General features: G+C 32.2%; 1 protein-coding gene across 1 annotated transcript in view; it reads left to right on the forward strand.

The window, feature by feature from the left end:
• The window catches only part of MS3_00010331 (uncharacterized protein), a gene marked incomplete at its 5' end in the record, with an annotated part of 60,624 nt that extends 45,697 nt beyond the window's left edge, over nucleotides 1–14,927 (forward strand). Inside the window, 4 exons of the mRNA XM_051218692.1 lie at nucleotides 1,144–1,617; nucleotides 2,768–3,241; nucleotides 7,883–8,122; nucleotides 9,297–14,927. Coding sequence (XP_051070756.1) covers nucleotides 1,144–1,617; nucleotides 2,768–3,241; nucleotides 7,883–8,122; nucleotides 9,297–14,702 — 6,594 coding nt within the window. The 3' untranslated portion in view covers nucleotides 14,703–14,927. The remainder of the gene's footprint in view (nucleotides 1–1,143; nucleotides 1,618–2,767; nucleotides 3,242–7,882; nucleotides 8,123–9,296) is intronic.
• Nucleotides 14,928–15,320: the final 393 nt, after the last annotated feature.

Consider the following 15,320-nt stretch of genomic DNA (forward strand, 5'->3'; position numbering starts at 1 on the left):
AATTATTTTCATACTTGACCTATCAAAAGAAACACAACAACTTACTGTTGAAACAACAGTGACAGTTACAATTATAGTAGAGTATTTTGTTTATATCACAATATTCTCCTTAAAGGTTTACAACCTAAAGCATTAGTGTTGGTTATTAAGGAAAAAATATTCCAAAACTTTGATTACTTTTTTCGAAAACGTACAAATCATGGTAGACAATAACATAAGTTTCACTGATTGAAATCATGGGTCAATCGAAGCTAGACCACCATGGAAAACCTGGAAGCACTGGACGGCCGTCTCGTCCTAGTATGGGACTCCTCAGCAGTGTGCATCCACGATCCCGCCCCGCGAGATTCGAACCTAGGACCTGCCAGTCTCGCGCCAGGTACTTAACATTAACATTAACACCGTTGGATGCCGGCTCAGTGGTCTAGTTAGTTAAGCGCCTGGTGCGAGACTGGCAGGTCCTAGGTTCGAATCTCGCGGGGGCGGGATCGTGGATGCACACTGCTGAGGAGTCCCATACTAGGACGAGACGGCCGTCCAGTGCTTCCAGGTTTTCCATGGTGGTCTAGCTTCGATTGACCCATGATTTCAATCAGTGAAATTTCTAAAATCTCCACAAAACCCCTTCTGATAATGACATAAGTGTTGAATAATCAACGGTAATAAAAAAATCAAAATTTCATTACGTCTACGACGTCAGCAAATATTCTACAGAGACAAAGCACATAAAGACAATGAGTAGGTATAATTGGGAAATTAATTTCATAGACTATTTTAAATTCAACAGAAAAGTAACAGTAAGAACGAAAAACTAAATAGTGTTAAGAGTAATAAAAATAATCTCAAGGGATGAAATATTAACTTAGTAAAACCATTGAATACTGAAATCATGAAAGTAATGATTGATTGAAAGTGGTATACTTTTTAATATATATTTGATTTAAACTTTTGGATGACAATAAGAGAAGCAAAGTTCAATAGGTTTGAGATGATCTCTGATAATTTTGACCGTTTATGAGACCTAAGCATAATTATCATCATCATTATCCAATATCGAGCAGCTGATGACCCAACAATTATCTGAAGAAAACATTCTCCAATGATAAGCTCAATTCTTTATTGTTTTCTGTTGTCGATTTATAGGATCTTGGTACAACTCCATTTATATCCAGTTGGTTAGCTGCACGTGAACTACAATCGGAACAGGCTAATTTACAAATTCTTTTTGATAAATATGTCCCACCGTGTTTAGAAGTATTGCGTTCACGTTTTAAAAAAATTACACCAATTACTGAAATTGCTCATGTACAAATGTTATGCTACTTACTTGATTGTCATTTAACACCAGAAACTACACCACCAGATTGTCCGAAGGAATTATATGAATTATACTTTGTATTTTGTGCTGTTTGGGCATTCGGTGGATCACTATTTCAAGATCAGTTAGTTGATCATCGTGTGGAATTTAGTAAATGGTGGGTAACTGAATTTAAAAGTGTCAAATTTCCAACAAATGGTATTGTATTTGATTATTTCATCGATCCTGTGAGTAAGAAATTTGAACTATGGTCGAAGAAATTACCAGTGTTTGAATTAGACCCGGAACTTCCACTACAAGTAAGTTATAGTACATCGCATAGGTTTATTTGTCAACTTTATTCATAAGTTTCCGAGTTTGTTTTAATGGCCTGTTTTTACGCTTATGATCACCAATCGTCACAACTGGAGTCGTGTTCAAAAGAAATATATTCAACTCCTCGTACTTTGGCCAACCTTATGGCCTATGAATCAATAGTAATCTTAACTATAGAATGAGCCTATTTGAATAATGTAGATACAACCCTCCCTTTTGTACATTCCTAGCTTAAAATTAATCATACTCAAGCATTACTGTCATTGTTATTACCATTAAACACATACCTTTGTGATGTCATCATTTATTAATCCTCCAAACCCATGAATAATCTAGTTGCCACTCCCCCTACCTTTTTATTTCCCACCGGAATCATGTCACCCCCTACCCTATGTAATTTTTCACCGGAGTTTCGGTTTGACTTGTAGTTGTTATCATTTCTCTCACTCCGTTATTAATGTTTATTCTGATCTTACAATTTCATTTATGGCTAACATACTTCCTAAAGGGAGGGTGGTGGGGAATCGACTTAAATTTCCTCAATTTTAGACTTTTCGGAAGTACTAATCTGATTCGCTTGTACAAACTTTATCTCATTTCCTCTCTTCTCGAGCCAAGCCAATGAGATGACCGCTGTTCACCTCCTACCTACCCTTTTTTCAATCAAATTAGTTTAATCCGATGGGGCTTAGATAGTTCTGAAAGCATGGTTTGATTTGTAGTCTTGTATTTTAAACCTATTTGATCACAGAAAATTCTCTCAGCCGGTTCAACGGACTGGAATACCCAACTATGTAAGTAAATAAACCTTAATTATTAACGAGCGAACATAAAAAGACGGGATATTAATGGACAATCTCTTCAGAATAAACCCTTTGGCAAACTTTGTTGGAAAGTTATAGCCTGAGTTTATGGAATAATTTTAGACGATCTATATACTTTAAATCTGGTTATTCTTTTAAACTATTAATTTAAGTGTGGAATCTGGTGAGAGTTCACTGAAAAAGCTCAGTAGATTTAACTTAATCTGATCATTGAGCGTTTTGAATGGTTGTGCGATTTTGTTTTCATCATATAGTGTCAAACAAACTGATGGATTCGATAAAACTTATTGGTGTTCTTATTTACTTCTAGGCCATGTTGGTACCGACAACGGAAACAACTCGTTTACGTTACTTTTTAGATTTACTACTACAACGTAAACGTCCTGTTATGTTAGTTGGTAATGCAGGCACTGGTAAAACAGTACTTGTACAAGATACATTCTCCAGTTTTAACGAAGATATTATGATTACGAATGTACCATTTAATTTTTATACAACAAGTGAAATGCTTCAACGTGTTTTAGAGAAACCATTAGAGAAAAAAGCTGGTCGAAATTATGGTCCACCTGGTAACAAACGTTTAATCTATTTTATTGATGATTTAAATATGCCGGAAGTTGATACTTATTTTACAGTACAACCACATTGTTTAATAAGACAACATATTGATCATTCACATTGGTATGACAGAACAAAGTTGACATTGAAGGAAATCAATAATACTCAATATGTGGCGTGCATGAACCCAACATCCGGTAGTTTTACTATTGATCCAAGATTACAAGTAGGTAGAAAGACTTCCATTTTTTTTGAAAAACTGTGTTGTAATTCGGTATGATATTTCACTAACTTCTCAAGTATTGAGTGAAGCTGAAAAGTGAAGTACCTTTTTGACAACAATCCTGGGTAATCACTTAAGTGACTGAATCAATTAATCACAAACCGTGTAAGCACTCCAAATTTATGTGGCACAATGATAGATTAACAGTGATGGAAGTTAAGAATGCCATATGATAACTTTCAACATTATTTAATACATGCACCTCATAGTTATGTGTTACATCATACGTGGTTAAGGTCGTTGAACTTAAAATTGGCTGGTAAAATAAAGAATCTTCGAAAGATTTCGCCGACAGAATTTTGTGTATGATTTAATCTGTAGTATTCTTCCTTGTTGAAATCAGCAAACATTTTGTCATCCGTGACTTTTTATTTGTTTGTTACACTGAATCATCCAAGCACTTCTGTATATTGAAGTATTAGTAGTGATATAACAATTGAGATATACTTTTGCGGTTGCATAATTTTTTTAAATAAACAGAAAATCGTATGGAATATTCTTATAACCATCGAACATTCAGTCTTTACTTAGCAGCTGACAACATCAGTAGTTCACATGATCTTATTTTATTTTTACGTATTAAAGAGCTAGTAAGCTATTGAGTTATGAGTTCATTCGGGATTTTTAAAAGGTTTTATAGTTTTTGGAACCTGAAATCAATAAATGTACTGAGCATTCTGTTGGTACTCAATGTGAATTTTAAACAATGGATAGCTTATTGATTCGATCTGAGTTTTCTGTTATGATGACTGAAAATTCATCGACTGATTTACCGATTGGGAGTTCCAACTTCCATAGTCTTCTTCAGAAATACACTAGAATCTGTAATCACAATGCGATTTAACAGTGATATTTATCTCAAGTATACCAATATTTTTCACTGTTCTCTGAATAAATTGTTATGGGAACAATCTATTTGTTTATCTATTAAAACTAATATTTTGGAAAATAAAATTTACCGTCACCAGTATTATAATATAAGGCAAAATCATGTGATCATAATTAGCTTTTGACTGGTTGAACAATGAAGAATTTTATAGTATGAATGACTCAAGTGCATTTTATAGTCATAGACTGACTCAAATAGAAGTCTAGGTGATTATATTGTGTATAGTTTTAAAAAGTTTTCATCTCATTTACTTGAACGTCAGTAAATCAACTAATCAGTCTTCATCAACGTCGAACCTAGAGCACGTTTACTTTGGCCCAAGTTGCCATACTGCATTAGCTCAACGAGATAGAAATAACAAGGTCTAAATAATATGATTGCAATGATAATGCAGAAAAATAAATATTGAGAATATGGTTCTGAATACTGGGTAAAAAGTTATTCATGAAGGAATGCTGAAATTCAATTTAAAGAGGAAGATAAAAGATCAATGCACTTGATACGTATCACTCGAATTCTCCAATCACTGATCACGGTTATCTAGCAGATCCCAACCAGATAGCCTTCATCTAGCCACACGGCTCAGTAAATAACAATTGTAGGCAAAGATTTCGCATTGAATTCATAAAGATATGTAAAATAAAAGTACACTACAGCTTTGCAATAACAAATGTAAAATATTCTGAAAATAGACTAGAATTGAGAGTTTGTGGGGCAAGCGAAGAATCTTTCTATAAATTGATAAGAAAACATATGAAAGTTTATAAATAGATATTGTCATAATATATCATTTGATGCTGTTACAGTTGGACTTGAACTAGTCAAATTATCATATGCACTATTATTATCAGCTGATTATGATGGAAAAAAAGTAAATTTAGTTATTTACTCGAAACCTGTTTATATCTACAATACACTTGCATGGAATACTGACTGAGTTAATATTATACAATCATATGGTGTGTTGATGTGAAAATTTGAACCGATACATATTCTTGTAAGGTCTTACACTGCCTATGACTAACTGACTAAAATAGGAAAAAGTGAGAATAAATTAAAATAAAAATAATTTGTTTTATATCCGTTTATTTTAACACTACGAGAACTTAAATTATCTAATTTTTCTTGCAGTAAACGGTTAAATTTAACCGTCATTGAATCACTAGATTTTTGAAGATGAATAGGTTTATATTAAAGTTGTAAAGTGAGAGGTAAAAATGACTCGCTTATTAAGGAGATATACAACTGAGATTTCTGATTTCCAAGTTTATCCGAAGAAATAAACTAATGGTTAAAGTTGGTGAGCAACGTCGATGACGTGGTACATCACTATCTATAGAAGCATACCATTTATATCCTCTAACTCTGTAAGGTGTTTGTTACCTAGCAAACTTTTCAATTTTAATGATTTAGTGAAATAATATATAGTCATAACACGGAGATTCATAAGTATTCGAGCCATCAATTACTGTAGTGAAGATAGATACCCATTATAACAAAAAATCGACTGAATTTGGTAGATTTAGCTAAATGATGCAAGTGTTAAGTTCAAACTAGGATAAGAATCAGTAAATACCATGTTGAATAATTTCCAGACCAGACCATATCGGTGTCCACTGTCCCTTAGATTTCAACAGTCCCTCAACTAACATCAATTTATGGTGAAAAAACATTCAAATGAAGCAAATTAGCATTGTCATACTTAGTTCCTCATTCATGCATCTTAAAATCATGTCTCCAAACTACTTTGTGTCCAGATTTATATGAATTAATATTCTGAAAACCTTCAGTTTACTATTATACAATAAATACTTTTTTAAATGAAAAAATGTATCCATTTAATCATTTTTTTGTAAATTTTGATAACGAAACTAAACAATATATAGCAGACTTACATCCATATTTTTTAAGTAAATAGTACTTGTAGAATCAGTACCTATATCGAATGACTGCAATACATTATGAAATGATAATCACTCAATTTCCATATCTTTGATAGCGTATTAGACAAAGGATAATCTTGAAAGCTACTGTTGTTTGTTTGATTGGGACTCTGGTTTTTATCCCATTCTAATTTTTGTATTGAATATGAATATCGAAATTATTTAACCATTATTAACTCCTAGATTCATTTCTGTTTATCAGGTTAGATAATTTTAGGTCAAATGGTTTATTTTGAAATAAATACACTATTTTGTTGTTGATGTGAAAATTTGAACCGATACATATTCTTGTAAGGTCTTACACTGCCTATGACTAACTGACTAAAATAGGAAAAAGTGAGAATAAATTAAAATAAAAATAATTTGTTTTATATCCGTTTATTTTAACACTACGAGAACTTAAATTATCTAATTTTTCTTGCAGTAAACGGTTAAATTTAACCGTCATTGAATCACTAGATTTTTGAAGATGAATAGGTTTATATTAAAGTTGTAAAGTGAGAGGTAAAAATGACTCGCTTATTAAGGAGATATACAACTGAGATTTCTGATTTCCAAGTTTATCCGAAGAAATAAACTAATGGTTAAAGTTGGTGAGCAACGTCGATGACGTGGTACATCACTATCTATAGAAGCATACCATTTATATCCTCTAACTCTGTAAGGTGTTTGTTACCTAGCAAACTTTTCAATTTTAATGATTTAGTGAAATAATATATAGTCATAACACGGAGATTCATAAGTATTCGAGCCATCAATTACTGTAGTGAAGATAGATACCCATTATAACAAAAAATCGACTGAATTTGGTAGATTTAGCTAAATGATGCAAGTGTTAAGTTCAAACTAGGATAAGAATCAGTAAATACCATGTTGAATAATTTCCAGACCAGACCATATCGGTGTCCACTGTCCCTTAGATTTCAACAGTCCCTCAACTAACATCAATTTATGGTGAAAAAAACATTCAAATGAAGCAAATTAGCATTGTCATACTTAGTTCCTCATTCATGCATCTTAAAATCATGTCTCCAAACTACTTTGTGTCCAGATTTATATGAATTAATATTCTGAAAACCTTCAGTTTACTATTATACAATAAATACTTTTTTAAATGAAAAAATGTATCCATTTAATCATTTTTTTGTAAATTTTGATAACGAAACTAAACAATATATAGCAGACTTACATCCATATTTTTTAAGTAAATAGTACTTGTAGAATCAGTACCTATATCGAATGACTGCAATACATTATGAAATGATAATCACTCAATTTCCATATCTTTGATAGCGTATTAGACAAAGGATAATCTTGAAAGCTACTGTTGTTTGTTTGATTGGGACTCTGGTTTTTATCCCATTCTAATTTTTGTATTGAATATGAATATCGAAATTATTTAACCATTATTAACTCCTAGATTCATTTCTGTTTATCAGGTTAGATAATTTTAGGTCAAATGGTTTATTTTGAAATAAATACACTATTTTGTTGTTATTACGGAATGCAATTTATAGCGATTAGTTCGGTTTTCGACTTCTTGTCATTATAAACTCATATTGTCTGAAGTATCACTGAAAAAACTCATCTCTAAATGGTTATCTCAGCTTAGCTTTGAGATTCTATGTGGTTGTTGTCGACATTATTTCATAGAAGCTCTGCTCATGAAAATCATAAATATTCTATCCATTTCTAGAAACACAAAATTTGTCCACATAATATATTTTTGTATTTTAATTTCCTCCCATTTAGAGGCATTTTTGTGTATTTGGACTAAGTTTTCCTGGTCAAGAAGCGTTGAAAATAATCTATTCATCTATATTAACACAACATTTGGGATTAATTAATTGTTCCACAGCTTTACAAAAGTTCGCCGTAAATGTTGTTGACTGTGCATTATTATTACATGCTAAAGTGGCTAGTATATTTTTACCAACTGCAATCAAATTTCATTATATATTTAATTTGCGTGATTTATCCAATATATTTCAAGTAAGTTTTTAATTAGGTGACTTTTTTTCTATCATTAAGATCCACCTTTTCCAAAAATTTTGACTAAATGACAATATCAAAGTAATTTTTATCATGGTGCTCATATGCCAATACAAACTAATGAATTATAGTTCATAATATCAATGATGTGAAAAACCCAAACTCCCTTAAATAAGTTCATACTCGTTGAACAAGTTAGAACACGACAGCTCATTGGAAAACGTTATAATACTTCAAGAGAAAAGTACTGGGGTTGAGTCTCAGTGAAAAACCTAACCCTAGAATGTAGGTTTATTCAATTTATGAGTCTCAAATAGAATGAATCGCATGTACTGAATTCTACTGCTAGCTACAATCCAACTTTACTAAAATGAACTGGGATTATTTAACATTCATCGCAAATATTTTTATTTCTTCATTTTTAATATTCAGAACCGAATATTGATCAGACTTTGTCGGCAGATGAGGCACACTGAAGAAATCTACTGATTTCTTCTGAATTTAAATCTTTTTGGTGATCCGGATGACAAACACAACCGTGCAGAATTTTACAAAAAAAATAAATTACTCCAAAATTTCGCGTTGAATTATGTCACAAAAAGTAAAAATCAATGAAAGTAGAAAGATATTTAAATTAAATAGAAAGGAAGTGAATTGAGAAAAGCTAACTAGATATACGGTTGTAAAATGGTAGATAGTTGGTGAAAAGTACCGAGTAAGGATAAAATATAAAAGTTTTTTAATATGATAACACAACTTATCGCGCGTGTACACTGCTATGGAGTATCAAAACTGGGACAAAACAGTTTCCTTGCTCTCTCTGGCTCTCAATGAAATTACCTCAGGTATATTTCTATAGATTGAATTTCGGACTGGTCCTAGCCAAAGAATTATTTAAAGCCAGGAAGCACTGAACAGCTGCTTCATCCTAGTATGGGACTTCTCTGTAGTGCACACCCACGATTTCACCGGTGATCTAACCTAGGAACTCCAGTGTCTCCTTGAGTATTCAACTTTTAGACCACTAAGCTAAAGTCCATGAGTGTACATGTCTAACATCAGTCTATTCAAGGTATCGTGCAACCATCTTCTATAAAATGGGCCATTATACAATATGTACTACAGTTTTCTTTACTTGTATGGTTTAATTCTTTCTTTTCGTCATATTATACAGGGTTTATTATTTTCAACTAATGAATGTATTCGTCAGCCGACTGATCTAATACGTTTGTGGATGCATGAATGTGAACGAGTTTACTCGGATAAACTAATTGAACGTGAAGATGTTGAGTCATTTCAGAAAATTTTAATAGATATCACTAAAAAATGTTTTGAAGATATCGATGAAAGTATATTATTTAGTAAGCCAAATATGTATTGTCATTTCACACAAGGTATTGGTGAACCAAAATATTTACCAGTAACGAATATGAATGATTTAAATAAATTATTAAATGAAGCATTGGACAATTATAATGAATTAAATGCTGTAATGAATTTGGTTTTATTTGAAGATGCTATTTCGCATATATTACGTATTAGTCGTATATTAGAATCACCACGTGGTAATGCATTATTAATTGGTGTCGGCGGTTCCGGTAAACAATCTTTATCAAGACTAGCTGCATTTATTAGTTCATTAGAAGTGTTTCAAATTACATTACGTAAAGGTTATGCAATTACTGATTTGAAAGCTGATCTAGCTAATCTTTATTTAAAAGCTGGATTAAAAAATACTGGTACTGTTTTCTTATTAACCGACAGTCAAATTACTGAAGAGAAATTTTTGGTACTTATCAACGATTTATTAGCATCCGGTGATATACCAGAATTATTGCCTGATGATGAAGTCGAAAATGTAATTAATGGGATGCGTGGAGAAGTTAAATCGCAAGGTATACAAGATACACGTGAAAATTGTTGGAGTTATTTCATTGATAAAGTACGTCGTTTGTTAAAAGTGGTGTTGTGCTTTTCACCAGTTGGTGCAACATTACGTGTCAGAGCGAGAAAATTTCCAGCTATTGTTAATTGTACTTCAATTGACTGGTTTCATGAATGGCCTAAAGAAGCCTTATTATCAGTATCAAGACGATTTTTAAGTAGTATAGAATTACTACCGGAAAATATTCGACCATCTGTTGCAGAATTCATGTCATTTACACATCAATCAGTTAATGATATAAGTATTACTTATTTACAGAATGAACGTCGTTACAATTATACAACACCAAAATCATTCTTAGAACAAATACAACTATATGAAAATATGTTAAATCAAAAATATACTGATTTAGTTAATAAAATGACACGCTTAGAAAATGGTTTACAAAAATTAGAAAGTACTTCACAGCAAGTGGATGATTTAAAAGCAAAATTAGCGGCGCAGGAAGTGGAATTAGCACAGAAAAATGAAGATGCTAATAAATTATTAACAATTGTTGGCGCAGAAACTGAAAAAGTTAAAGGTGAAAAATTATTTGCAAATCAAGAAGAAGAAAAAGTTGCTAAAATTAAAATTGAAGTATCAAAGAAACAAAAAGATTGTGAAGTTGATTTAGCTAAAGCTGAACCAGCATTATTAGCAGCACAAGAAGCATTGAACACATTGAATAAAAATAATTTAACTGAAATGAAATCATTTGGTTCACCGCCAGCGGCTGTAATTAATGTGACAGCGGCTGTTATGGTTTTATTAGCACCAGATGGTAAAATACCAAAAGATCGTAGTTGGAAAGCTTCAAAAGCCGGTATAATGAGTAAAGTTGATTTATTTTTAGATAATTTAATTAATTATGACAAAGAAAATATCCATGAGAACTGTTTAAAAGCTGTACAAGAATATTTAAAAGATCCTGAATTCGATCCAGAATTTATTCGTAATAAATCAACAGCAGCGGCTGGTCTATGTTCATGGGTTATTAATATTGTACAATTTTATAATATTTATTGTGATGTAAAACCAAAACGTGATGCATTAAATGCAGCGAATGAAGAATTACGTCAAGCAACTGAAAAATTAGAAACTATTCAGAAAAAGATTAAAGATTTAGAAGAAAAATTAAAAAAATTAACAGATGAATTCGAAACAGCTACCATGGAAAAACAAAAATGTCAAGATGAAGCAGAATTAACATATAAAACAATTGAATTAGCTAACCGTTTAGTTGGTGGTTTAGCATCAGAGAAAATACGTTGGGCACAACAAGTGAAACAATATAAGGAACAGGCCATTACATTACCTGGTGATATTTTATTAACTGCAGCATTTTTATCTTATGTTGGCTGTTTTACAAAACGTTATCGTACTGAACTACTTGATCAACATTGGATACCGTTTTTAAAATCAATTAATCCATCAATACCGATTACAGATGGTTTAGATCCATTAGATATGTTAATTGATGATGCAGTTATAGCTGCATGGAATAATGAAGGTCTACCGTCTGATAGAATGTCTATTGAAAATGCTACTATTTTAACTAATGCTGAACGTTGGCCATTGATGATTGATCCACAATTACAAGGTGTAAAATGGATTAAAACACGTTATGCGACGGATTTAAAGGTAATACGTCTAGGTTCAAAAGGTTATTTAGACCAAATTGAACGTGCCATATCGTCTGGTGATACAGTTTTATTAGAAAATATTGAAGAGTCTGTCGATCCTGTGTTAGATTCGTTATTGGGTAGAAAAACAATTAAAAAAGGTAGAGCAATCCGTCTTGGTGATAAAGAAATTGAATACAGTCCAGAATTTCGTTTAATTTTACAAACAAAATTAGCTAATCCGCATTATAAACCGGAAATGCAAGCACAAACTACACTAATTAACTTTACTGTAACACGTGACGGTTTAGAAGATCAATTATTAGCTAGTGTTGTCAGTAAAGAACGTCCAGATTTGGAACAATTAAAAGCTGATTTAACACGACAACAAAATCAATTTAAAATTACATTAAAACAATTAGAAGATAGTTTATTAGCCAGATTATCAGCGGCGGAAGGCAATTTTCTTGGAGACTATGCACTAGTTGAAAACTTAGAAACAAATAAACGCACAGCTATAGAAATTGTGGAAAAAGTTGCACAAGCTAAAATTACTGAAGTTCAAATTAATGAAGCACGTGAATTATACCGTCCAGCAGCATGTCGTGCATCATTATTATATTTTATATTGAATGATTTAAATAAAATTAATCCAATGTATCAATTTTCATTGAAGGCGTTTCGTAGTGTATTTGAAGTGGCTATGGATAGATCGGAAGCATCTGAAGATATACAAACACGGGTTAAAAATTTACTTGATTCAATTACTTATTCTGTTTATATGTATACATCAAGAGGCCTATTTGAAAAAGATAAATTAATATTTACTGCACAAATGACATTTCAAATATTATCAGTATCCAATGAAATTGATCCAGTAGAATTAGACTTTTTACTAAGATTCCCAATTATACCGAATTTAACATCCCCAGTTGACTTTATTACAAATAATGGTTGGGGTGGGATTAAAGCATTATCAAATATGGAAGCATTTCGTAATTTGGATAAAGATATTGAAGGTTCAGCTAAACGCTGGAAAAAATTAGTTGAAGGTGAAGCACCAGAAAAAGAGAAACTACCGCAAGAATGGAAAAGTAAAACACCATTACAAATATTGTGTATATTCCGTGCTTTACGACCAGATCGTATGACCTATGCTATAACTGATTTTGTTGGACAAAAACTAGGTCAAAAGTATACCGAAGGTGGTGGTCTATCATTTGTCAAATCATTTGAAGAATCTGGCCCATCTATACCAATTTTCTTTATATTGTCTCCTGGTGTCGATCCATTGAAAGAGGTTGAAGCACTTGGTCGTAAACTTGGTTTTACTGGAGATAATCAAAATTTTCACAATGTTTCTTTAGGTCAAGGCCAAGAGGTTGTAGCATCAAAAGCTATGGAGTTGGCTTCAAAAGAAGGCCACTGGGTCGTATTACAAAATGTTCACTTAGTTGCTAAATGGTTGCCAACGTTAGAGAAATTAATGGAAGAAGCTGCTGAAAAGGGACATGCAAATTATAGATTATTTGTCAGTGCTGAACCAGCCGCTGATCCAGAATATCATATTATACCACAAGGTATATTAGAGAATGCTATCAAAATCACAAATGAACCACCAACTGGTATGCATGCTAATTTACACAAAGCGTTAAATAATTTCAATCAAGATACACTTGAAATGTGTAGTCGTGAGAATGAATTTAAAACAATTCTATTTGGTCTATGTTATTTTCATGCTGTTGTTTGTGAAAGACGTAAATTTGGTCCACAAGGTTGGAATCGTATATATCCATTTAATACAGGTGATTTAACTATCAGTGTCAGTGTATTATATAATTATTTAGAAGCAAATAGCAAAGTACCATGGGAAGATTTAAGATATTTGTTCGGTGATATCATGTATGGTGGGCATATTACAGATGATTGGGATCGTCGTTTATGTAAAACATATTTAGAAGAATATTTAGTGCCGGAAATGTTAGATGGTGATCATTGTTTAGCACCAAACTTTAAAACACCACAAAATACAGATTATAAAGGTTATCACCAGTATATTGATGAACTTTTACCACCAGAATCACCGTACCTATATGGTTTACATCCAAATGCTGAGATGGAATTCCTAACAAATACATCAGAAAAACTGTTTCGTACTATTTTTGAAATGCAACCACGTGATGCTGGCGCTGGTAGCGGTACAGGAATAAGTAGAGAGGAGAAACTACAAAATGTTCTCGATGAAATTATTGAAAAATTACCGGAAGATTTTAATATGTTAGAATTGCAAAGTAAAGTTCCACCGGAAGAACGTACACCATATGTTGTAGTTGCTTTTCAAGAATGTGAACGTTTCAATATTTTAATAAAAGAAATGCGTAGATCATTAAAGGAACTAACACTTGGTTTAAAAGGTGAATTGACTACAACACCAGAAATGGAAGAGTTAGCTAATTCACTTATTATAGATAATGTACCGGCTCAATGGGAGAAACGAGCTTATCCAAGTATGTATCCCCTTGGCATCTGGTATGCTGATATGCTGTCTAGAGTCAAAGAATTAGAAGTTTGGACAAATGATTTTTCTTTACCTAATACTGTTTGGCTAGGTGGATTATTTAATCCGCAATCGTTTTTAACAGCTATTATGCAACAGACAGCAAGAAAAAATGAATGGCCATTAGATCGTATGGTGCTTCAATGTGACGTAACTAAAAAGACAAAAGATGAAATGAGTGCACCACCAAGAGAAGGTGCCTATATATATGGTCTGTTTATGGAAGGTGCTAGATGGGATATACAAACTAATATGATAGCTGAAGCTCGACTGAAAGAATTAGCACCAAGTCTACCAGTGATCTTTTTAAAAGCTATACCTGTTGACAGACAAGATTTACGAAATACATATGCTTGTCCGGTATATAAAACAAAACAACGTGGGCCTACTTATGTATGGACATTTAATCTGAAAACTAAAGAAAAACCATCACGTTGGATTTTAGGTGGTGTCGCCTTACTATTGCAAGTTTAATCAACTTAAAAATAACCAATCGATCAATAAACAATTTGGTTACCTTCTCCATTCACGATTTTTATTAAGCAAATATTCCCTAGGAATTTGGAATCATGTTACTTTGTCAATATTTCAAACAATTCCTTTTAATTCAAAATTTAATCAGATGATATTCATTCTATTTTTCACGGTTTATTCTGTCAATTACTCTTGAAGTTATTTTTCAAGAAAATCATTGAAAGGAAAACACTAGGTTCTATTCTTATTAATAATATTATTAGAATGACAATGACTACTGTTCCAAATGGTACTTCTTCATTCATATTAAGGTTGGGTTTTAAATCCGCCCTGAAGATAACTTCTTTTCCTTGAAAAAAATGAACTTAGTGAATATTTCTTCAAGCTTAAGAAAGGTACTTTGTTTCATAACTATTGATAGTTTGGTCCTGAATACTTACCACTCCATATCGGCGCATAATGTGATGAATTGGAAATATCTAGCAAGTGAATTCGCCAAGATGTTTCATTAGTTGGAATTTCATGTCCATATTAAGTCCTGTTAGAGGCTCATTGACTGGAATTATTTAGTCCTTTGTTTGTGTAACTTTGAATCTAAGATCTGTCCGTTATCTAAAT

This window comes from Schistosoma haematobium, chromosome ZW, assembly GCF_000699445.3.
Source record: "Schistosoma haematobium chromosome ZW, whole genome shotgun sequence".
Classification (NCBI taxonomy): Eukaryota; Metazoa; Platyhelminthes; class Trematoda; order Strigeidida; family Schistosomatidae; genus Schistosoma; species Schistosoma haematobium.